General features: G+C 39.9%; 3 protein-coding genes across 4 annotated transcripts; all 3 read left to right on the top strand.

The window, feature by feature from the left end:
- The first annotated feature begins 776 nt into the window (after positions 1 to 776).
- LOC131228068 (transcription termination factor MTERF9, chloroplastic-like) lies at positions 777 to 17766 on the top strand. Of its 2 annotated transcripts, none has more exons than XM_058223897.1 (2): positions 777 to 1957; positions 17386 to 17741. In XM_058223897.1, exons 1-2 carry the CDS (start codon positions 815 to 817, stop codon positions 17440 to 17442), a joined length of 1200 nt encoding a protein of 399 aa, XP_058079880.1. In that variant the 5' UTR covers positions 777 to 814; the 3' UTR covers positions 17443 to 17741. The 2 variants fall into 2 exon arrangements, with proteins under 2 accessions (XP_058079880.1, XP_058079878.1); XM_058223895.1 differs by lacking the exon at positions 777 to 1957 and adding an exon at positions 14366 to 15564 and having other exon boundaries at positions 17386 to 17766.
- On the top strand, positions 7337 to 8727 carry LOC131228071 (transcription termination factor MTERF9, chloroplastic-like). Its single transcript, XM_058223900.1, has one exon. The coding sequence runs from the start codon at positions 7385 to 7387 to the stop codon at positions 8546 to 8548; it is 1164 nt and encodes a 387-aa protein (XP_058079883.1). The 5' UTR covers positions 7337 to 7384; the 3' UTR covers positions 8549 to 8727.
- Positions 17767 to 19696: 1930 nt separating the features above from the next.
- Positions 19697 to 21357, top strand: LOC131228070 (transcription termination factor MTERF9, chloroplastic-like). The gene has a single exon (XM_058223899.1). It carries the CDS (start codon positions 20036 to 20038, stop codon positions 21197 to 21199), a length of 1164 nt encoding a protein of 387 aa, XP_058079882.1. The 5' UTR covers positions 19697 to 20035; the 3' UTR covers positions 21200 to 21357.
- Positions 21358 to 23551: the final 2194 nt, after the last annotated feature.

Genomic DNA, 23551 nt, shown 5'->3' with positions numbered 1-23551 from the left:
GGCTGAGATATTCTAATCTGTATATTGTTCATCATTATATTGACCCTCCAGATTAGAGCCATGGGCCCCACTTTTCAGAATTCAAATGCGTGTATATTTTTCAAAGGGGCCACATGTGAAATACTTTTGATACTCTCGCAGTGTGATCGATGGTAGATATGCAGTTAGAAATCAATGGAAATTTGCATACGTGGCACACAAGTAATTTAAACTAACGGTTGAGATTATTCTTGTTTGTTTGTCCAAATGCGACACGGATTGGATGCTACTCCCTGGTAGAGCTGTGGGCACGGGACGACTCGACTAGGCTGACTCGTTTAGACCCGATTTCACCCGAACTGAGTAGGTGGCTCGATTAGAATTCAAACCGAGTCGAGTTCGAGTTACCCAGTAACTCGAATTGACTCGACCCGAGACTGGATCGTCGGGTCAGCCCTAACTCGGTTGAAAATGAATATTGCCTTGTCCAAAAATCTCTTGCTCGTGAAGCAGATATTAGTGTTGTTCGAGATTTTAACTGAGATGTAGTGTTACTGCCATTGATGCCTCGTGTACCATTTCCAAGTGACTGCGTATGAAGCGTCATACGAAGACAGAGTATCATATAACTCTATGGTTTTGTGTTTGAGTATTTCCTTCGACTTTTCCATGAGAGTTGAGAGCTCCGAGAGGGCAGGGAAGCTCGCGCACAAGCTGCAACCACAGGTATATTTCATCTCTGCTATTCACTCATTAGGGAAAAAATTAAAATCAAAATCAAAATTGGTAAGTTTTCATCTAAAAGAAAAAAGAAAGGAAAAAAAGGAAGAGGAAGATGTTCCATTTCCTTCATTACAGAAAGCTCCTCCAAATCAACATCCAAACACTGCAAATCCAATCTATACAAAACCCATTTCTAAAAGCCCATTCCCAAACAAACCCACCTTCTCCTTTCCTACAATACCTCAAAAACTCATGTGGGTTCTCAGCAGAAAAGGCTCTAACAGTCTCCAAAATGCTAAAACGCACCCCCAAGAACCCAGATTCTGTCCTCAACTTCTTCAAATCTCATGGGTTCTCAGAATCTCACATCAAATCCATGATCAACAGAATCCCACAACTCCGCTTCGCCACCCCCAAGTCCAGCTTAAATCCCAAGATCCAATTCTTCATAGAGAAGGGCCTCTCCGAATCCGACATCGTGGGACTCATCGTTTCGAATCCCTACATCTTGACCTCCAGCCTCGAAAGATGTATAAAACCCTTGTTTGATTTCATCCGCAGCTATTTGGGCACTGACAGATTTGTGATTGAATTGCTCAAGCGGTCCAAGTTGAAATTTAATCTCCATAAATTGGTGAGCAATGTGGCCGTATTGAAGAACTACGGCATCCTGAATTGTCACATTTCGAGATGTCTTGCGAAACAACCGCTGGCATTGTTGCTAAACCCTGATCGGTTTAAAGAGAAGGTGAAGAGGGTTACAGAAATGGGGTTCAATCCATCAACATACATGTTCATGGAGGCGGTCCGTGTGATGGTAAGTCTAAGCCGTTCGATGTGGGACATGAAATTCGAGGTGTATAGGAGCTTGGGGTGGTCTGATGAGGAGATATTGATTGCCTTCCGGAAGCACCCTGGCTGCATTACGAAATCGGAGGAGAAGATTAGGAGGGGAATGGATTTCTTTGTCAAGGAGTTAGGTTGGAGTACTTCTTACATTTCTACCCGCTCGGTCCTCCTCTCGCTTAGCTTGGAGAAGCGAGTCATGCCCAGGTATAGGTTTCTGCAGGTTTTGGTGTCAAAGGGCCTGATTAGTAAGGATAAGAAGTTAGCGGGGAGTTTTATTATGAGTGAAATGCAGTTCTTGGAGAAGTATGTGATGAAGTACCAAGCAAAGGTTCCGGAGATATTGAAGGTTTATGAGGTCATGATTGGATCAAAGGTACTGGATATCAAGGATGGAGAAGAGTGTGAGGTTCGACACTTGTAACGTTTTGTTTGTGAAATTGCATTATTTTCACTATTTAAGATTTCCGCTCGCTTGCATTTTGGAACAGAAATTTCAACCTTCTATTGAGGTTGTGTTTGGTTGCACCAAATTTAATTGATTTATCATGAAAAATCTTGATATTTGGTGCAACCGAAGGCACCCTTTTGTTTATGTTAGCGTTTTGATAACCTTCACAATTGGGTTTACTAAAGAAGGCATTCTTTGTTGTGGATCGTCCATTAGAACAGCCACCTCTTGGAGGGACCACTACCTAGAACCCAAGGTCATGGGCTGATCCATTGATCGGACGGTCAAGAACTGTAATTTTTCCCAAAATTGTGTTGACCGTCTGAATAACTGCAATGTTTTGCACAACTCAGATTAAGGTTACTACCGTATGTGGTATGGGAATTGGAAGATGGTAAACTAATTCCTTCAGCATGGTATATTAGGGGTAGGATCATGTGGGTTGTTCCAGTACATGCTACTAAATTTACATAATGTGGTTATATGAAATGATATATGTGTTATTATCATAAATCTTGCATGTCTAGTATTATAGTATTTAACTAAAATCTATGAATAAATATTTATATTCAAATTATAAATATAAAATACAATTTAAAGAACAATAAGGTTTAGGTGACATTGGGGCAGGGGCCTATCTGATAGGTGCTGTTCTAATAGATAGTCTGAATCAATGAGCCCAATGCGAATGAGTTTTGGTGAAGGTGTATACATCTTCCACATGGTGAAGGTTGATAAATTCCATTTATCCTTTTCTTATATTTATTCGTGGGGTGCAAGTTTAAGATTTTTCTTAAGGATTTTGCCAGCATTACTTTGCTATTTGTTGCTTGCATCTTGCAATTGTTATTCCGGTGCACCCCACTTTGTTATCTAGAGTCGATTGCCATGGCATTAGTATCACTCAATGTAGACAGATGCCGATTTGATAATTTAGGCTGCTTTTGGATGCGCTTTCCAATTGAATGATAAGTAGTTCATAAACTAGAAATCACCAAATTGTAGTTAGCTTCCTAAGAATTCATGTTATTGGTTAGACTCAAATTGCTGTCATGTTCTATTATTTCCTCATGCTTGAACTTGGATGTTCCCAATTCAAATTCTGTTGTGCACCCAAACGCGCTGTTGGATATGAGATGGGAATTAGATAACTGATTCAGTTGCAGTGTTCCACCATCGGTTCCTATTGTTTTGTGGAAATTCTTGCCAGAGAACTGAATAGTGCAAAATAAATAAAAATGCTTTGAGATTGATAGAGTTTTATATAATTCTTCCATTCTTAAGTCAGATAGTACATTGTTGCATGTGGCAGAGCCACCCGAGTTTTGTATTGGGATGATTCTTGGCATGTATGGTGAACTTGGAGTCTCACTTTCACCAAATTCACGGCTTGGATTCCACATAAACATCGTGGTAGGCCCCACACAACTCTAGCGATCAAATGTGTGATAGTTCTCTATATATGTTTCTTATTATCATTTTGTTTTGTATTAGTTGATGTGTTGCATCATGAATTGCATGAGACTTGCGTCATCGTATCCGGCCAACGATCGAGTGGACAGGATCTTCTGGGGCAACTCTTATTTTTTGCATGGTCCATACAGGGTGGGATCCACCTCTAAGCATGGCCAAACTTTCAAACACCCACTGAAAAGGGGCAATGCATGAACATATAATTGATTGTTTCGGCATTTCGAAGACAAAATGCATGTGTTAGGAAGAATGAGGCCTCTCTTGCGCAAGTTGTCGGTTGTGACGCCGACTCACCCACAATCGAGCTAAGAGAAAGCAGTTATTTTTGGTGGAACTCCATAGAATAGACTTCACTTGTAGGGGTATAGTCTTCTATTGTTGTTGATTGGACGAGAGAATTCTAAAAGGAGCGCACCGATGAAGTCCCCGAAGCCGATGGTCTTCACATTGACTTATCACCCCTCATCAACTGGTATTGAAAGAACCTACAATCAAGTCAAAAGAGCATTTAGGCTACCAACCTCACAAAGACGCCTCACAGAGATACCCAAGGGCGCGTCCTATTCAGATATTCACAATCAAGAGGTACTGGATTCTCTTTCCAATAGGCCCTAAAAGGAGAAAGAAGGCTGGAATGCCAACAGACGTCTGTGATCTAATTCACCCAACCCGATGGTACCCGCGACCTCCCAATATTCTCCTAAAAGAGTAGACCAAGATCTAGCTCCATCACTAAAGTTTAATCAAGATGAACCGAGATATCAATATTAAAACTAATTGTTGCAAGATCTAGGAAGTCAACGATAAAAGGATTATTCCTAATCCAAGAATCAAATCAAAATCTAATCTTTTAACCATTGCCTAAAGAGAAACTAGATCTTTTTTTTTTCTTTTTTTTTTTAAAGACACGTGGTGTCCCCACTTCTCTTTTGAAGTGAGACTAATCCCTGCAGATACAATGGATGTTGATTTAAAGAAGAACTTTTGGTCCATCAGCTTATACGGGAAATGCCGTGTTTAGATGACATCAGGGATTTCCATAAACCCTTTTCCTCATTGGCAAAACGCTGCACTCATTTCTCAAGAAGAGCAAAATTGACTATATCTATGCTCACTCCCTCGGAAGTAGGGGAGCAAACCCCCTTTCAATTTAATAACGGGAATTTTCTCGAGGAAGATCCACTTCGCTACAAGATTTCCCTTACGAATTTATTCAATGATAGATTTTCGAGCATTGAAATAGGGACATAAAATAGACGTGTAAGTTCGACATTGTTGCTTTGATGACGGTCAATTTTCCTCCAAAGGATGGGAATTTTCTTCTCTAGGACGACAGTTTTCTCTCAAACCTTTCTAAAATTCTATACCAAAAATAAGGCGAAAAGCTAACCTTAAGCATAAAGGTGTGATCATTCCACATAAGCATCATGGTAGGCCCCACACAACTCTAACGTTCGAAGGTGTGATCATTCCCTATTTATGTTTCTCATTATCATTTTGTTTTATCATGAATTCCATGAGCCTTATGTCATTGTATCCGTCCAAAGATCCAGTGGACAGGATTATTTTAGGCAACTCTTATTTTCCACATGGCCCACTCATGGTGGGATCCACCTCTAAGCATGGCCAAACTATCAACCAAGGAATTCACTTAAGCCCTCCACCCCTCAAGACTGTGGCCCTCACCATGGGACCCACTTTGATGTATGTATTGTATATCCACATTGTCTATCCGTTTTGTCAGTTAATTTTAGGGCATGCTTGGAAAATTGAAGCAGATACAAATCTCAGGTGGACCACACCCAACCTGTTGATAAGGTCACATAGATTTTTGAAGCCCCCAAGAAGTTTTTAATGGTGGGAATTCAATCCCTATTATGTGGTCCACCTGAGATTTGAATTTGCTTCATTTTTGGCACCATGCCCTGAAATGAGCTGAAAAAATTGATGGACGGCATGGATAACAAAAAAACATATTGAGGTTGGCCCTACAGCTAGTGCTACACCAACTTGGCTGCTTCCGGTCACACCAAATCCACATCCGGTTTTCCGGACCTGAGATGCAAGCCCAGCCTAAATCAGTCCAAAGTCAAAGCAGGGCTGAACGGGCTATCAGTCTAGAGGTGTACACGAGTCGAACTTGGCACAGCTTGACTTGGCTCGGCCACTTGCTGACCTCAGCTCAGACTCGGCTCGAGTCGGTCCTCGAGCTTGATTTGCCAGCTTAGCTCGGTTCGGTTAGCAGCTTGGGCCAGTTTGAGCCGAGTTCATCTGTGCAACATTTTCACAAACACATGAACTGCACTTTCAAATTCTTGCTGTATACAAAACAACAGTAATGAATTTATAAGTATTTCATTAAACACCTTGTAAACAACATAAAAATCAAGAAAAAAAGAGTATTTGTTTCATATACATATCTTCCTTGCTACTAGCCACACTTCATTGAGTCATTTCATCAAACACTTGGTGAGCAACAGCAATATCAAAGTAATCGAGTCACCGAAATGAATCGAATCGATTTGAGTCGAGTCGAGCTCGGGCAAACTTGAACTCAGTTTGAAATTTTTTCGAGCTCAAAAAAGCAGCTTGACTCGGCTCGAACTCAGTTTCAAACCGAGTCAAATCAAGCTTTTTTGAGTTGAGTCGAGCGAGTTACCAAGCTAACTTTGCTTGTGTACAGCCCTAGCTATCACAACCCCAGATCTAGCCACGTGTCCACGTACTCGCACTTTGTACACGCCTGATTCCTCTTCTAACAAGTGACCCAATTTCTCACTAATCCATACCATGATTTGTTGTATCCCAAATGGACGATGGATGAAAATATCCTCGTAAATGCATTCTTTAACTTTCAATCTGTAGCCTTAAGATAGACGATTGAGAAGCACAGAGCTACCGTTGCATTACGCTGAAAATGCATCCTAATAATTAACGGCTGGGATATTCTAATCTGTATATCGTTCAACATTATATTGACCCTCCAGATTAGAGCCATGGGCCCCACTTTTCAGAATTGAAATGCGTTTATATTTTTGCAAAGTTAGGGGGCACATGTGAAATACTTTGATACTCTGGCAGTGTGATCGATGATACACATGCAGTTAGAAATCACCGGAAATTTGCATACGTAGCAGACAATTAATTCAAACTAACCGTTGAGATTGTTCAACTCAACTGGACACGAACCGAGTGGGTGAGTCGTTCCGAGTAGATTTCGTCCAACGGAACTCAAACCGGATTAACGAGCCATGGGACCCAGTTGTCAGACTTGAAACGCGTGTATAATTTTCAAAGTTACGGACCATGTGTGATGGTTTTGTGAGAAATACTTTGATACTCTGGCAGCCTGATGATACACACTCAATTAGAAATCAATGGAAAATTGCATACGTGACAGACAAGTATTTCAAACTAACCGTTCAGATTACAGTTGTTTGGTTGTCTAAATGTTAGATGGCTAAACATTCATCGGACGGTTGAAAATGAAGTATGGCCTTATTTAAAAATTTAGTGCCCACGATGCAGAGATTACTATTGTTCAGCCGAATCGGATATTTGAGATTATTACTTAGATACACTGGTTCTAGAGTTGATGCCACGTGTACAATGTCCAAGTGACTGCGTATGAAGCGTCTACGCTGACAGAGTATCAAATGATTCCACTGGTTTTGTATTTCATTCGACGTCTTTCTCTGAGAGCTCTGTCTCTGAGGGCAGAGAAGCTCATGTAGAAGCTGCAACCACAGGTATTCCTCATCTCAGCCATTCACTGATTAGGGAGGAAAAATAAAAATCAAAAATCAAAAATCAAAAGTTGTAAGTTTTCATCTCAACCCTTGATTTCCCATAAAAAAAAAAAAAAAAAAAAAAAAAAAAAAAAAAAAGAAAGAGGAAAGAAGGAAGAAGAAGATGTTCTATTTCCATCATTACAGAAAGCTCCTCCAAATCAACACCCAAACACTGCAAATCCAATCTATACAAAACCCATTTCTAAAATCCCATTACCAAACAAACCCACCTTCTCCTTTCGTACAATACCTCAAAAACTCATGTGGGTTCTCACCAGAAAAGGCTCTAACAGTCTCCAAAATGCTAAAACACACCCCCAAGAACCCAGATTCTGTCCTCACCTTCTTCAAATCTCATGGGTTCTCAGAATCTCACATCAAAATCATCATCAACAGAATCCCACGACTCCTCTTCGCCATCCCCAAGTCCAGCTTAAGTCCCAAGATCCAATTCTTCATAGAGAAGGGCCTCTCCGAATCCGACATCGTGGGCCTCATCGTTTCGAATCCCTACATCTTGAACTTCAGCCTCGAAAGATGTATAAAACCGGGGTTTGATTTCATCCGCGGCTTTTTGGGCAATGACAGATTCGTGATTGAATTACTCAAGCGGTCTATCTTTAGATTTAATCTCCAAAGATTGGTGAACAATGTGGCTGTTTTGAAGAATTATGGTGTCTCCAATTGTAACATTTCGAGATTTCTTGTGAAACGACCTACTGCATTGATGTTGCTAAACCCTTGTCAGTTTAATGAGAAGGTGAAGATGGTTACAGAAATGGGGGTCATTCCTTCAACATGTGTGTTCGTGGAGGCGGTCAATATAACGGCAAGTCTAAGCCGTTCGACATGGGATATGAAATTCAAGGTGTATAGGAGCTTGGGGTGGTCAGATGAGGAGATATTGTTTGCCTTCCGGAAGCACCCAAGCTGTATTATGATATCGGAGGAGAAGATTAGGAGGGTAATGGATTTCTTTGTCAAGGAGTTAGGTTGGAGTACTTCTTACATTTTGAGCTATCCGATGCTTCTCTCGCTTAGCATGGAGAAAAGAGTCATGCCCAGGTATAGGTTTCTGCAGGTTTTGGAGTCAAAGGGCCTAATTAGTCTTGATAAGAAGAAGTTTGCGTGGAGTTTTACTATAGGCCCGAAGCAGTTCTTGGAGAAGTATGTGATGAAGCACCAGGCAAAGGTTCCGGAGATAATGAAGGTTTACGAGGCCATGATCGAATCAAAGGGACTGAGTATCAAGGATGGAGAAGAGTGTGAGGTTCAACACTTGTAACGTTTTGTTTGTGAAATTGCATTATTTTCACTATATAAGATTTTCACTCGCTTGCATTTTGCTTGTTTGGAACAGAAATTTCAACCTTTTATTGAGGTTGTGTTTTGTTGCACCAAATTTAATTGATTTATCATGAAAAATCTTGATATTTGGTGCAACCGAAGGCACCTTTTTGTTTATGTTAGGGTTTTGATAACCTTCACAATTGGGTTTACTATGTAAAGAAGGCATTCTTTGTTGTGGATCGTCCATTAGAACAGCCACCTCTTGGAGGGACCACTACCTAGAACCCGGGGTCATGTGCTGATCCATTGATTGGACGGTCAAGAACTGTAATTTTTCCCAAAATTGTGTTGACAGTCTGAATAACTGCAATGTTTTGCACAACTCAGATAAAGGTTACTACTGTATGTGGTATGGGAATCGGAAGATGGTAAACTAATTCCTCCAGTATGGTATATTAGGGGTAGAATCATGTGGGTTGTTTCAGTACATGCTACTAAATTTACATAATGTGGTTATACGAAATGATGTATGTGTTATTATCGTAAATCTTGCATATCTAGTATTATAGACTAGTATTTAACTAAAATCCAGAAATAAATATTTATATTCAAATTATAAATATAAAAACAATTTAAAGAACAATAGGAAAATAAACAATAATTTTGGGTCAGTAAAAATGGTGGTATGGATCTTAACTGATCCATAATACAGATTGGACAATTCAGAATGGAAAATGTGGGAGGTTGGCGATTTAGGTGACATTGGTTCAGATCATCTAATGTATCCGGTTTTGGGGCAGTGGCCTATCTGATGGGTTATCTGATGGGTGCTGTTCTAATAGATAGTCTGGATCAATGAGCCAAATGCCAATGAGTTTTGGTGAAGATTTATACACCTTCCACATGGTGAAGGTTGATAAATTCCATTTATCCTCTTCTTATATTTATTTGTGGGGTGCAAGTTTAAGTTTTTTTCTCCAGGATTTTGCCTACATTACTTTGCTATTTGTTGCTCGCATCTTGCAACTGTTATTCTGGTACACCCCACTTTGGTTTCTAGAGTCGATTGCCATGGCATTAGTATCACTCGATGTAGACAGATGCCGCTTTGATAATTTAGGCTGCTTTTGGATGCACTTTCCAATTGAATGACAAGTAGTTCATAAACTAGAAATCACCAAATTGTAGTTAGCTTCCTAAGAATTCATGTTATTGGTTAGACTCAAATTGCTGTCATGTTCTATTATTTCCTCATGCTTGAACTTGGATGTTCCCAATTCAAATTCTGTTGTGCACCCAAACGCGCTGTTGGATATGAGATGGGAATTAGATAACTGATTCAGTTGCAGTGTTCCACCATCGGTTCCTATTGTTTTGTGGAAATTCTTGCCAGAGAACTGAATAGTGCAAAATAAATGAAAATGCTTTGAGATTGATAGAGTTTTATATAATTCTTCTATTCTTAAGTCAGATAGTACATTGTTGCATGTGGCAGAGCACCCGAGTTTTGTATTGGGATGATTCTTGGCATGTATGGTGAACTTGGAGAGTCTCACTTTCACCAAATTCACGGCTTGGATTCCACATAAACATCGTGGTAGGCCCCACACAGCTGTAGCGATCGAATGTGTGATAGTTCTCTATATATGTTTCTTATTATCATTTTGTTTTGTATTAGTTGATGTGTTGCATCATGAATTGCATGAGACTTGTGCCATTGTATCCGGCCAACGATCGAGTGGACAGGATATTCTGGGGCAACTCTTATTTTTTGCATGGTCCATACTGGGTGGGATCCACCTCTAAGCATGGCCAAACTATCAGCCAAGTTCAAACACCCACTGAAAAGGGGCAATGCATGAACATATAATTGATTGTTTCGGCATTCCGAAGACAAAATGCATGTGTTAGGAAGAATGAGGCCTCTCTTGCGCAAGTTGTCGGTTGTGACGACTCGCCCACAAACGAGCCAAGAGAAAGCGGTTATTTTTGGGGAAACTCCATAGAATAGACTTCACTTGTAGGGGTATAGTCCTCTATTGTCGTCGATTGAACAACAAGAGAATTGTAGAAGGAGCGCACCAAGAAAGTCCCTGAAGCGGATGGTCTTCACATTGGCTTATCACCCCTCATCAGCTGGTGTTGAAATAACCTACAATCAAGTCAAAAGAGCATTTAGGCTACCAACCTCACAAAGACGCCTCACAGAGATACCCAAGGGCGTGTCCTATTCAGGTATTCACAATCAAGAGGTACTGGATTCTCTTTCCGATAGGCCCTAAAAGGAGAAAGAAGGCTGGAATGCCAACAGACGTCTGTTATCTAATTCACCCAACTTGATAGTACCCGTGACCTCCCAATATTCTCCTAAAAGAGGAGACCAAGATCTAGCTCCATCACTAAAGTTTAATCAAGATGGAACTGAGATATCGATATTAATACTAATTGTTGCAAGGTCTAGGAAGTCAACGATAAAAGGATTATTCTCAACCCAAGAATCAAATCAAAATCTAATCTTTTGACCGTTGCCTAAAGAGAAACTAGGACTTTTTTTTTTTTTAAAGACAGGGGGTGTCCCCACTTCTTTTTTGAAGTGAGACTAATCCCTGCAGATACAATGGATGTTGATTTAGCAATACCTTTTCAAATATAGAAGAAACCAGTATAAAGAACTTTTGGTCCATCATCTTATACGGGAAATGGCATGTTTAGATGACATCTGGGATTTCCATAAACCCTTTTCCTCATTGGCAAAACGCTACACTCATTTCTCAAGAAGAGCAAAATTGACCATATCTATGCTCTTTTATAATCACTCCCTCGGGAGTAGGGGAGCAAACCTCCTTCCAATTTATTAACGGGAATTTTCTCGAGGAAGATCCACTTCGCTACAAGAATTCCCTTATGAATTTATTTCAATGATAGATTTTTAAGCATTGAAATAGGGACATAAAATAGACGTGTAAGTTCAACATTGTTACTTTGATGATGGTCAATTTTCCTCCAAAGGATAGGAATTTTCTTCTCTAGGAGGATAGTTTTCTCTCAAACCTTTCTAAAATTCTATCCCAAAAATAAGGCAAAAGGCTTACCTTAAGCATAAAGGTGTGATCATTCCACATAAGCATCATGGTAGGCCCACACAACTCTAACGTCGAAGGTGTGATCATTCCCTATTTATGTTTCTCATTATCATTTTGTTTTATCATGAATTCCATGAGCCTTATGCCATTGTATCCGTCCAAAGATCCAGTGGACAGGATTATTTTAGGCAACTCTTATTTTCCAGATGGCCCACCCAGGGTGGGATCCACCTCTAAGCATGGCCAAACTATCAGCCAAGGAATTCACTTAAGCCCTCCATCCCTCAAGACTGTGGCCCTCACCATGGGACCCACCTCGATGTATGTGTTTTATATCCACATTGTCTATCCGTTTTGTTAGCTAATTTTAGGGCATGGTTCCAAAATTGAAGCAGATACAAATCTTAGGTGGACCACACCCAACCTATTGATAAGGTCACACAGACTTTTGAAGCCCCCAAGAAGTTTTTAATGGTGGGAATTCAATCCCTACTGTGTGGTCCAACTGAGATTTGAATTTGCTTCATTTTTGGGACCATGCCCCAAAATGAGCTGAAAAAATTGATGGACAGCATGGATAACAAAAAACATATTGAGATGAGCCCTACGGCCAGTGCCGCACCAACTTGGCTGCTACGGGTCACACCAAATTCGCATCCAGTTTTCCAAACCTGAAATGCCAGCCCAGCCTAAATCAGTCCAAAGTTAGAGTGAGGTTGAACGGGCTATCAGTTTAGAGGTGTACACGAGTCGAGCTTGACACAGCTTGACTTGGCTCGGCCACTTGCTAACCTCAGCTCATACTTGGCTTGAGTTGATCCTCGAGCTTGATTTGCCATCTTAGCTCGGTTCGGTCAGCAGCTCGAGCCAGTTCGAGCCGAGTTCATCTATGCAGCATTTTCACAAACACATGAATTGCACTTTTAAATTCTTGCTGTATATAAAACAACAGTAATAGATTTACAGGTATTTCATTAAACACCTTGTAAACAACATAAAAATCAAGAAACTAAAAAAATATTTGTTTCATATACGTACCTTCTTTGCCACTAGCCACAGTTCATTGAGTCATTTCATCAAACACTTGGTGATCAACAACAATATCAAAGTAACCGAGTCACCGAACTGAATCGATCCGAGTCGAGTCGAGCTCGGGCAAGCTCAAACTCAGTTTGAAATTTTTTTGAGCTAAAAAAATCAGCTCGACTCGGCTCAAACTCAGTTTTGAACAGAGTCGAATCAAGCTTTTTTTAGTTGAGTCGAGTTATAACTCTGCTTGGGTACAGCCCTAGCTATCACAACCCCAGATCTAGCCATGTGTCCACGTCCTCGCACTTTGTACACGCCTGATTCCTCTTCTAACAAGTGACCCAATTTCTCACTAATCCATACCATTGGTTTGTTTTGTATCCCAATGTATGGACGATGGATGAAAATATCCTCTTAAATGCATTCTTTAACTTTCAATTTGTAGCCTTAAGATAGACGATTGAGAACCACAGAGCTACCGTTGCATTAAGCTGAAAATGCATCCTAATAATTAACGGCTGGGATATTCTAATCTGTATATCGTTCAAAATTATATTGACCCTCCAGATTAGAGCCATGGGCCCCACTTTTCAGAATTGAAATGCGTGTATATTTTTTTGAAGTTAGGGGGCACATGTGAAATACTTTGATACTCTGTCAGTGTGATCGATGATACACATGCAGTTAGAAATCACTGGAAATTTGCATACATAGCAGACAATTAATTCAAACAAACCGTTGAGATTGCTCAACTCAACTCGACACGAACCAAGTGGGTGAGTCGTTCCGAGTAGATTTCGTCCAACGGAACTCAAACCGAATCGAGTTACCCAGTAATTAATTCGACTTGAGGTCGAGTCTGGATCGAGTCGGGTCAGCCCAAACTCAGTTGAAAATGAGTACGGCCCTATCTAAAAATCTAGTGTCCATAAGCAGAGATTAGTATTGTTGTTCAGCTGAATCTGATATTTGAGAATATAGCTGAGATACAGTGGTGCTACAGTTGATGCCTCGTTTCCAATTTCCAAGTGACCGTGTATGAGGCGTCATACGAAGACAGAGTATCAAATAACTATACTGGTCTTGTATTTCCTTCGACTATTCTACGAGGGATGCGGATTGCGTTTATCCACCCCGTTGATCGCTTTTCTCATATCATTTGAAGGTATATATGGAAAATTGAAACAGGTCCACAGCTCCAGTGGACCGCACCGAAGGAAGCTGCAGTGACAATGGCACCCACCGTTGAAACCTTTCAAAGGGCCACCGTGATGTTTTTTATATCATCCAACCTATTAATAAGGTCATGTAGATGTGGATGAAGTGAAAAAACAAATATTATCTTGATCCGAATTTTAATGGTGGACATTAAATCCCCACTTTGTGGTCCACTTAAGCATGTACCTTGATCAGTTTTTGGATTATACCTTAAAATGATCTGAGAAAAGCGATGAATGGCATGGATAAAACATTTACATCACGGTGGGCCCCACAGAGCCCTGAGAGGGCAGAGAAGCTGATGCACAAGCTGCAACCACTGGTATTCTTCATCTCTGCTATTCACTCATTAGGAAAACAAAAGAAAAATCAAAATCAAAATTTGTAAGTTTTCATCTCCGCCCTTCGTTTCCCATTCCTTCTTCTTCTTCTTCTTCTTCTTCTTCTTTTTTTTTTTTAAATTTTTTTTAAATTTTTTTTAATTTTTTTTATTTTCAAATTTTCAGAAAAAAGAAAGGGAAAAAGGAAGAAGAGGATGTTCCATTTCCTTCATTACAGAAAGCTCCTCCAAATTAACATCCAAACACTCCAAATCCAATCCCTACAAAACCCATTTCTAAAATCCCATTCCCAAATAAACCCTCCTCCTTTCCTACAATACCTCAAAAACTCATGTGGGTTCTCACCAGAAAAGGCTCTAACAGTCTCCAAAATGCGAAAACGCACCCCCAAGAGCCCAGATTCTGTCCTCACCTTCTTCAAATCTCATGGGTTCTCAGAAGCTCACATCAAATCCATCATCAACAGAATCCTGCAACTCCTCTTCGCCATCCCCAAGTCCAGCTTAAGTCCCAAGATCCAATTCTTCAGAGAGAAGGGCCTCTCCGAATCCGACATCGTGGGCCTCATCGTTTCGAATCCCTACATCTTGGCCTCCAGCCTCGAAAGACGTATAAAACCCTTGTTTGATTTCATCCGCGGCTTTTTGGGCAATGACAGATTCGTGATTGAATTACTCAAGCGGTCTATGTTTAGATTTAATCTACAGAGATTGGTGAGCAATGTGGCTGTTTTGAAGAATTGTCGTGTCCCGAATTGTCACATTTCGAGATTTCTTGTGAAACGACCTATTGCATTGATGATGCCAAACCCTTGTCAGTTTAATGACAAGGTGAAGATGGTTACAGAAATGGGGTTCATTCCTTCAACATATATGTTCGTGGAGGCGGTCTATATGACGGTAAGTCTAAGCCGATCGTCATGGGATATGAAATTCAAGGTGTATAGGAGCTTGGGGTGGTCAGATGAGGAGATATTGCTTGCCTTCCGGAAGCACCCAAGCTGTATTATGTTATCGGAGGAGAAGATTAGGAAGGGGATAGATTTCTTTGTCAAGGAGTTAGGTTGGAGTACTTCTTACATTTTGAGCTATCCGGTCCTTCTCTCGCTTAGCATGGAGACAAGAGTCATGCCCAGGTATAGGTTTCTGCAGGTTTTGGAGTCAAAGGGCCTGATTAGTAATGATACGAAGAAGTTAGCGTGGAGTTTTAATATGAGCCAGAAGCAGTTCTTGGAGAAGTATGTGATGAAGCACCAGGCAAAGGTTCCGGAGATATTGAACGTTTATGAGGCCATGATCGAATCAAAGGGACTGAGTATCAAGAATGGAGAAGGGTATGAGGTTCAACACTTGTAACGTTTTGTTTGTGAAATTGCATTATTTTCACTATATAAGATTTTCGCTTGCTTGCATGTTGCTTGTTTGGAACAGAAATTTCAACCTTTTATTTAGGGTGTGTTTGGTTGCACCGAATTCTGTGAATTTTTCTGCACCAAATATGACTGAGTTATCATGACATATCATGATATTTGTTGCAACCAAACGCCCCCTTATGTTTACGTTAGGCTTTCGATAACCTTCACCATTGGATTTACTATGTAAAGAAGGCACTCTTTAATTTGGATCATTCATTAGAACAGCCACCTCTTGTAGAATCCACCACCTATAAGGGTCACGGGATGATCCATTGATTGGATGGTCCAAAACTGTAATTTTTCCTAAAATCGTGTTGACCGTCTGAATAATTGCAATGTTTTGCACAACTCAGATCAAGGTTACTCCCGTGCGTGGTATGGGAATTGGAAGATGGTAAACTAATTCCTCGTACATGGTATACTCGAGGTAGGACCATATGGGTCGTTCCAGTACATGCTACAAAATTTACAGTGTGGTTATATGAAATGATGTATATGTTATTATCATAAATCTTGCATACGTAGTGTTACTATTATAGTATTTAACTAAAATCAAGGAATAAATCAATAAATATCTATATTCAAAATATAAATTGAAAATACAACTTAAAGAACAATAAGAAATCAAACCGTAATTTTGGGTCGGTAAAAATGCTGATATGGATTGTAACTGACCCATTATACAGATAGCATGATTCAGAATGAAAAATGTGGGGGGTTGGTGATTTAGGTGACATTGGTTCAGGTCATCTAATGTATCTGGTCTTGTGGTAGGGCCTATCTAAAAGTTGCTGTTCTAATAGATAGTCTTGACTCTTGACCAATGAGCCCAATGCCATTGAGTTTTGGTAAAGGTTTATACACTTCTTCTACATGGTGAAGGTTGATAAATCCCATTTATGCTCTTCATATATTTATTTGTGGGGGTGCAAGTTTAAGATTTTTTTGAGGATTTTGCCAACATTACTTTGTCATTTCTAGCTTGCATCAAGTGACTGTTCTTCCGGTACATCCCACTTTATATTGTAGAGTTGATTGCCATGGCATTAGTATCACTCCATGTAGACAATATGCCATTTTGATAATTTAGGCTGCTTTTGGATTCACTTTCCAATTGAATTGCAGCAAGTAGTTCATAAACTGGAAATCACCAAATTATAGTTACCTTCCTAAGAATTCATGTTATTGGTTAGACTCAAATTGCATTCATGTTCTATTATTTCCTCTTGCTTGAACTTGGATGTTCCCAATTCAAATTCTGTTGTGCACCCAAACGTGCCCTTGGATATGAGATGGGAATTAGATAACTGAATCAGTTGCAGTGTTCCACCCTCAGTTCCGATTGTTTGTGGAAATTCTTGCTAGAGAACTGAATGGTGCAAAAGAAATGGAAATGCTTTGAGATTGATAGAGTTTTATATAATTCCTCTATTCTTTTGTTTGCCTACAATTGCTTGAAATTTGCTAACGTTAACATGCAATCCAATAGCAGTATGTTAGTCCTGCTGAATTGTTTCGAGGTGTTAATGAATACGCTCATGCCTTCTCGAATACCCTATAATACATTCAGCTTTCAGAAGAGTGTTGCCTGACTAGATTAACTAAACAACCCTTCCATCTTTGTTCTAGCCCTTAGATTGGCCAAAGTTATTTAGTAAAACCTTGCTTTCTTTTTCTTCAAACTTATCTGTAGAGCTGCATTTTCTTGTTACTCTTAATCAGTCCATTTTCATGTAGTTGTTTGCAGAAGAACAACAACAATCTCTTACATGAGAAAGAAAATGAGGGCTTTGGGAAGGTCTGAAAGAGATCGAATGATAATTGACCCAATCCATTAGCATTCCTGTGTCAGCGTCTATTATTAGTGGAATTAAATTCCTAATTTAATTATTAAATATCGAGTTGAGTTGAATCGAGTGATTGAGTCAACCTTATCTTTCTAGATATTGAGCCGAGTTTTTGAGTTTTTAAACTGTCTGAAACAAATCAAAGAATAATTAGTGACCACTTGAAGAAAAGTCATAATTGGTGCAATTTTACAACTATGGCCCACCCAATGGTGGGTCTCGGGGGGATCAAAGGAGTCAGAGAACAGTGTTTTAAATAACTACGCCATGTCGCATGTAGCATACGCTATGTAGCATGGCTTAGCGGCCTTTTGGCATCTCTACTAATAAAAGCTTATTTGCTTGTTTAAATTTTTTTTTTTTTTTTTAAATTAGTCTCTCTCTTTTTTTTTCTTCGTAAGTAGACCACTTGCCAATGGTTTAATTTTACATTTTCAATTTTCAGAAATAAGAGATTTACCTCTTAATTCTTTAGGGAATAATTTTTTATTTTTTATTTTTATTTATTTATTTTATTTTTATTTATTTATTTTATTTTATTTGTTTTAGAGTTTAGTAAAGCGGGGCAGCATTTTTGGGTTAATTTTGGGAAAAGTTTGCCCCTAAACTTTCTTAAGTAACTCCCATCTTGCCTTCTTCTTTTATCGTTACAATCTCTCTCAAGTGGGCCCACATGATGAACGATCCATATTGAAGGTGGGGCCTCACATGATAAATGGTCCAAATCAAGGTGGCCCACATAATGGATGGTTAACATCAAAGGTGGGTGTCATATTATGCATGGCTTGCATTAAAGTGTGGTCTCCACCTGATGCACATCAAAGGTGGGACCCACGTGATGGATGGTGGACCATTGTAGGTGGGGCACAAGATGGAAGGTTGAAATCAAAGGTGGGCCCACATGACGAACAACCCACGTGACTGTGGGGCCCGCCGTGATGCATATATGTTACATCCGTTTTTTGAAAATACATTTTATAAAATCATCCCAAAAGTGAAGCAGACCCAAATCTCATGTGGACCACACCACATGAAACAGTGGTGATTGACCAAAAAAAAATAGTTTCTTGTGGGTGACAATTTTTTTGAATCATTCTGATATTTATGTGGTCGCTTCATCTATGTCATCCTGACCTTATCAACAGGTTGGATGTCAATTAAACATTCTAGTGGTCCCCAAGAATTTTTTAATGGTGGGTATTCAATCACCACTGTTTCATGTGGTGTGGTCCGCCTGAGATTTGAATCTTCTTCATTTTTTGGGATAATGGCCTAAAATGTTCTGTCAAAACGGATGGACAGCATGTATTTAAGCTACATACATGAGGATGGGCCCCACAGCAAGGTCTCCACTTACCTCAGTGGATCCGGGGTTCCATGGAAGCCAAGCCCGCCTGTCGGGCCTGATTTAAGCCAGGTCATCTCAAGCACATCCTGGCCTGGTTTTCCAGGCTTGAAATGCCAGCCCAGGCATCAGGTCTGGCAGTATGGCTAGACAACTGGGCCTATCTGGGTACAGATGACTCATCTTAAACAGTCATGTTAGGCTAGACCTTGCCTGGCTCCCTCGGCCTAAAATCCAAGCCCAACCCAGTCGAGCTGGACCATTGATCTGTTGTATCCCACAGTAGATGGACCATGGATGAAATTATCCTTGTAGATACAATCTCAAACTTTCGATCTGTAACCTTAAGACAGACGATTAAGAAGAAGCACAAAGCTACCGTTGCATTCAGCTGAAAAAAGCATCCTAATTCCTAATAATTAACCGCTGGGATCTACTAATCTGTATATTATTCTCCATCAGATGTATTATTCAACATTCTAATGGTCCAGATTAACGAGCCATGGGACCCAGTTATCAGACTTGAAACGCCTGTATAATTTTCAAAGTTACGGACCATGTGTGATGGTTTTGTGAGAAATACTTTGATACTCTGGCAGCCTGATGATACACACTCAGTTAGAAATCAATGAAAAATTGCATACGTGACAGACAAGTATTTCAAACTAACCGTTCAGATTACAGATGTTTGGTTGTCTAAATGTTTGATGGCTAAGCATTCATCGGACATTTGAAAATGAAGTATGGCCTTATTTAAAAATTTAGTGCCCACGATGCAGTGATTACTATTGTTCAGCCGAATCTGATATTTGAGATTATTACTTAGATACACTGGTTCTGGAGTTGATGCCACGTGTACAATGTCCGAGTGACTGCGTGTGAAGCGTCTACGCTGACAGAGTATCAAATGATTCCACTGGTTTTGTATTTCATTTGACTTCTTTCTCTGAGAGCTCTGTGAGGGCAGAGAAGCTCATGTAGAAGCTGCAACCACAGGTATTCTTCATCTCAGCCATTCACTCATTAGGGAGGAAAAATAAAATATAAAATAAAATCAAAAGTTGTAAGTTTTCATCTCAACCCTTGATTTCCCATTCTTCTCTCTCTCTCTCTCTCTCTCTCTCTCTCTCTCTCTCTTTTGTATCCAATCTATACAAAAAAAAAAAAAAAAAAAAAAAAAAGAGGAGGAAAGAAGGAAGAAGAAGATGTTCCATTTCCATCATTACAGAAAGCTCCTCCAAATCAACACCCAAACACTGCAAATCCAATCTATACAAAACCCATTTCTAAAATCCCATTACCAAACAAACCCACCTTCTCCTTTCGTACAATACCTCAAAAACTCATGTGGGTTCTCACCAGAAAAGGCTCTAACAGTCTCCAAAATGCTAAAACACACCCCCAAGAACCCAGATTCTGTCCTCACCTTCTTCAAATCTCATGGGTTCTCAGAATCTCACCTCAAATTCATCATCAACAGAATCCCACGACTCCTCTTTGCCATCCCCAAGTCCAGCTTAAGTCCCAAGATCCAATTCTTCATAGAGAAGGGCCTCTCCGAATCCGACATCGTGGGCCTCATCGTTTCGAATCCCTACATCTTGAACTTCAGCCTCGAAAGCTGTATAAAACCGGTGTTTGATTTCATCCGCGGCTTTTTGGGCAATGACAGATTCGTGATTGAATTACTCAAGCGGTCTATGTTTAGATTTTATCTCCAAAGATTGGTGAGCAATGCGACTGTTTTGAAGAATTATGGTGTCTCGAATTGTCACATTTCAAGATATCTTGTGAAACGACCTAATGCATTGATGATGCCAAACCCTTGTCAGTTTAATGGCAAGGTGAAGATGGTTACAGAAATGGGGGTCATTCCTTCAACATATATGTTCATGGAGATGGTCCTTGTAAAGGGAAGTCTAAGCCATTTGACATGGGATATGAAATTCAAGGTGTATAGGAGCTTGGGGTGGTCAGATGAGGAGATATTGTTTGCCTTCCGGAAGTACCCAAGCTGTTTTTTGACATCGGAGGAGAAAATTAGGAAGGGGATAGATTTCTTTGCCAAGGAGTTAGGTTGGAGTACTTCTTACATTCTGAGCTATCCGATGCTTCTCTCGCTTAGCATGGAGAAAAGAGTCATGCCCAGGTACAGGTTTCTGCAGGTTTTGGAGTCAAAGGGCCTAATTAGTCTTGATAAGAAGAAGTTTGCATGGAGTTTTACTATGGGCCCGAAGCAGTTCTTGGAGAAGTATGTGATGAAGCACCAGGCAAAGGTTCCGGAGATATTGAAGGTTTACGAGGCCATGATTGAATCAAAGGGACTGAGTATCAAGGATGGAGAAGAGTGTGAGGTTCAACACTTGTAACGTTTTGTTTGTGAAATTGCATTATTTTCACTATACAAGATTTTCGCTCGCTTGCATTTTGCTCGTCTGGAACAGAAATTTCAACCTTTTATTGAGGTTGTGTTTTGTTGCACCAAATTTAATTGATTTATCATGAAAAATCTTGATATTTGGTGCAACTGAAGGCACTTTTTTGTTTATGTTAGGGTTTTGATAACCTTCACAATTGGGTTTACAATGTAAAGAAGGTATTCTTTGTTGTGGATCGTCCATTAGAACAGCCACCTCTTGGAGGGACCACTACCTATAACCTGGGGTCATGGGCTGATCCATTGATTGGACGGTCAAGAACTGTAATTTTTCCCAAAATTGTGTTGACAGTCTGAATAACTGCAATGTTTTGCACAACTCAGATTAAGGTTACTACTGTACGTGGTATGGGAATCGGAAGATGGTAAACTAATTCCTCCAGCATGGTATATTAGGGGTAGAATCATGTGGGTTGTTTCAGTACATGCTACTAAATTTACATAATGTGGTTATACAAAATGATGTATGTGTTATTATCGTAAATCTTGCATGTCTAGTATTTAACTAAAATCCAGAAAGAAATATTTATATTCAAATTATAAATATAAAAACAATTTAAAGAACAATAGGAAAATAAACAATAATTTTGGGTCAGTAAAAATGGTGTTATGGATCTTAACTGACCCATAATACATATTGGACAATTCAGAATGGAAAATGTGGGAGGTTGGCGATTTAGGTGACATTGGTTCAGATCATCTAATGTATCCGGTTTTGTGGCAGTGGCCTATCTGATGGGTTATCTGATGGGTGCTGTTCTAATAGATAGTCTGGATCAATGAGCCAAATGCCAATGAGTTTTGGTGAAGATTTATACACCTTCCACATGGTGAAGGTTGATAAATTCCATTTATCCTCTTCTTATATTTATTTGTGGGGTGCAAGTTTAAGTTTTTTTCTCCAGGATTTTGCCTACATTACTTTGCTAATTGTTGCTCGCATCTTGCAACTGTTATTCTGGTACACCCCACTTTGGTTTCTAGAGTCGATTGCCATGGCATTAGTATCACTCGATGTAGACGCCGCTTTGATAATTTAGGCTGCTTTTGGATGCACTTTCCAATTGAATGACAAGTAGTTCATAAACTAGAAATCACCAAATTGTAGTTAGCTTCCTAAGAATTCATGTTATTGGTTAGACTCAAATTGCTGTCATGTTCTATTATTTCCTCATGCTTGAACTTGGATGTTCCCAATTCAAATTCTGTTGTGCACCCAAACACGCCGTTGGATATGAGATGGGAATTAGATAACTGATTCAGTTGCAGTGTTCCACCATCGGTTCCTATTGTTTTGTGGAAATTCTTGCCAGAGAACTGAATAGTGTAAAATAAATGAAAATGCTTTGAGATTGATAGAGTTTCATATAATTCCTGTATTCATAAGTCAGATAGTACATTGCTGCATGTGGTGGAGCACCCGAGTTTTGTATTGGGATGATTCTTGGCATGTATGGTGAACTTGGAGAGTCTCACTTTCACCAAATTCACGGCGTGGATTCCACATAAACATCATTGTAGGCCCCACACAGCTCTAGCGATCGAATGTGTGATAGTTCTCTATATATGTTTCTTATTATCATTTTGTTTTGTATTAGTTGATGTGTTGCATCATGAATTGCATGAGACTTCTGCCATCGTATCCGGCCAACGATTGAGTGGACAGGAGCTTCTGGGGCAACTCTTATTTTTTGCATGGTCCATACAGGGTGGGATCCACCTCTAAGCGTGGCCAAACTATCACCCAAGTTCAAACACCCACTGAAAAGGGGCAATGCATGAACATATAATTGATTGTTTTGGCATTCCGAAGACAAAATGCATGTGTTAGGAAGAATGAGGCCTCTCTTGCGCAAGTTGTCGGTTGTGATGACTCGCCCACAAACGAGCCAAGAGAAAGCGGTTATTTTTGGTGGAACTCCATAGAATAGACTTCACTTGTAGGGGTATAGTCTTCTATTGTTGTCGATTGAACAACGAGAGAATTGTAAAAGGAGCGCACCGAGAAACTCCCCGAAGCGGACGGTCTTCACATTGGCTTATCACCCCTCATCAACTGGCATTGAAATAACCCACAATCAAGTCAAAAGAGCATTTAGGCTACCAACCTCACAAAGACGCCTCACACAGATACCCGAGGGTGCATCCTATTCAGATATTCATGATCAAGAGGTACTGGATTCTCTTATCTAATTCACCCAACCCGATAGTACCCACGACCTCGCAATATTCTCCTAAAAGAGGAGACCAAGATCTAGCTCCATCACTAAAGTTCAAGCAAGAT

This window comes from Magnolia sinica, chromosome 15, assembly GCF_029962835.1.
Source record: "Magnolia sinica isolate HGM2019 chromosome 15, MsV1, whole genome shotgun sequence".
In the NCBI taxonomy this organism is placed as follows: domain Eukaryota; kingdom Viridiplantae; phylum Streptophyta; class Magnoliopsida; order Magnoliales; family Magnoliaceae; genus Magnolia; species Magnolia sinica.
This window is presented reverse-complemented; position numbering and strand designations above follow the sequence as displayed.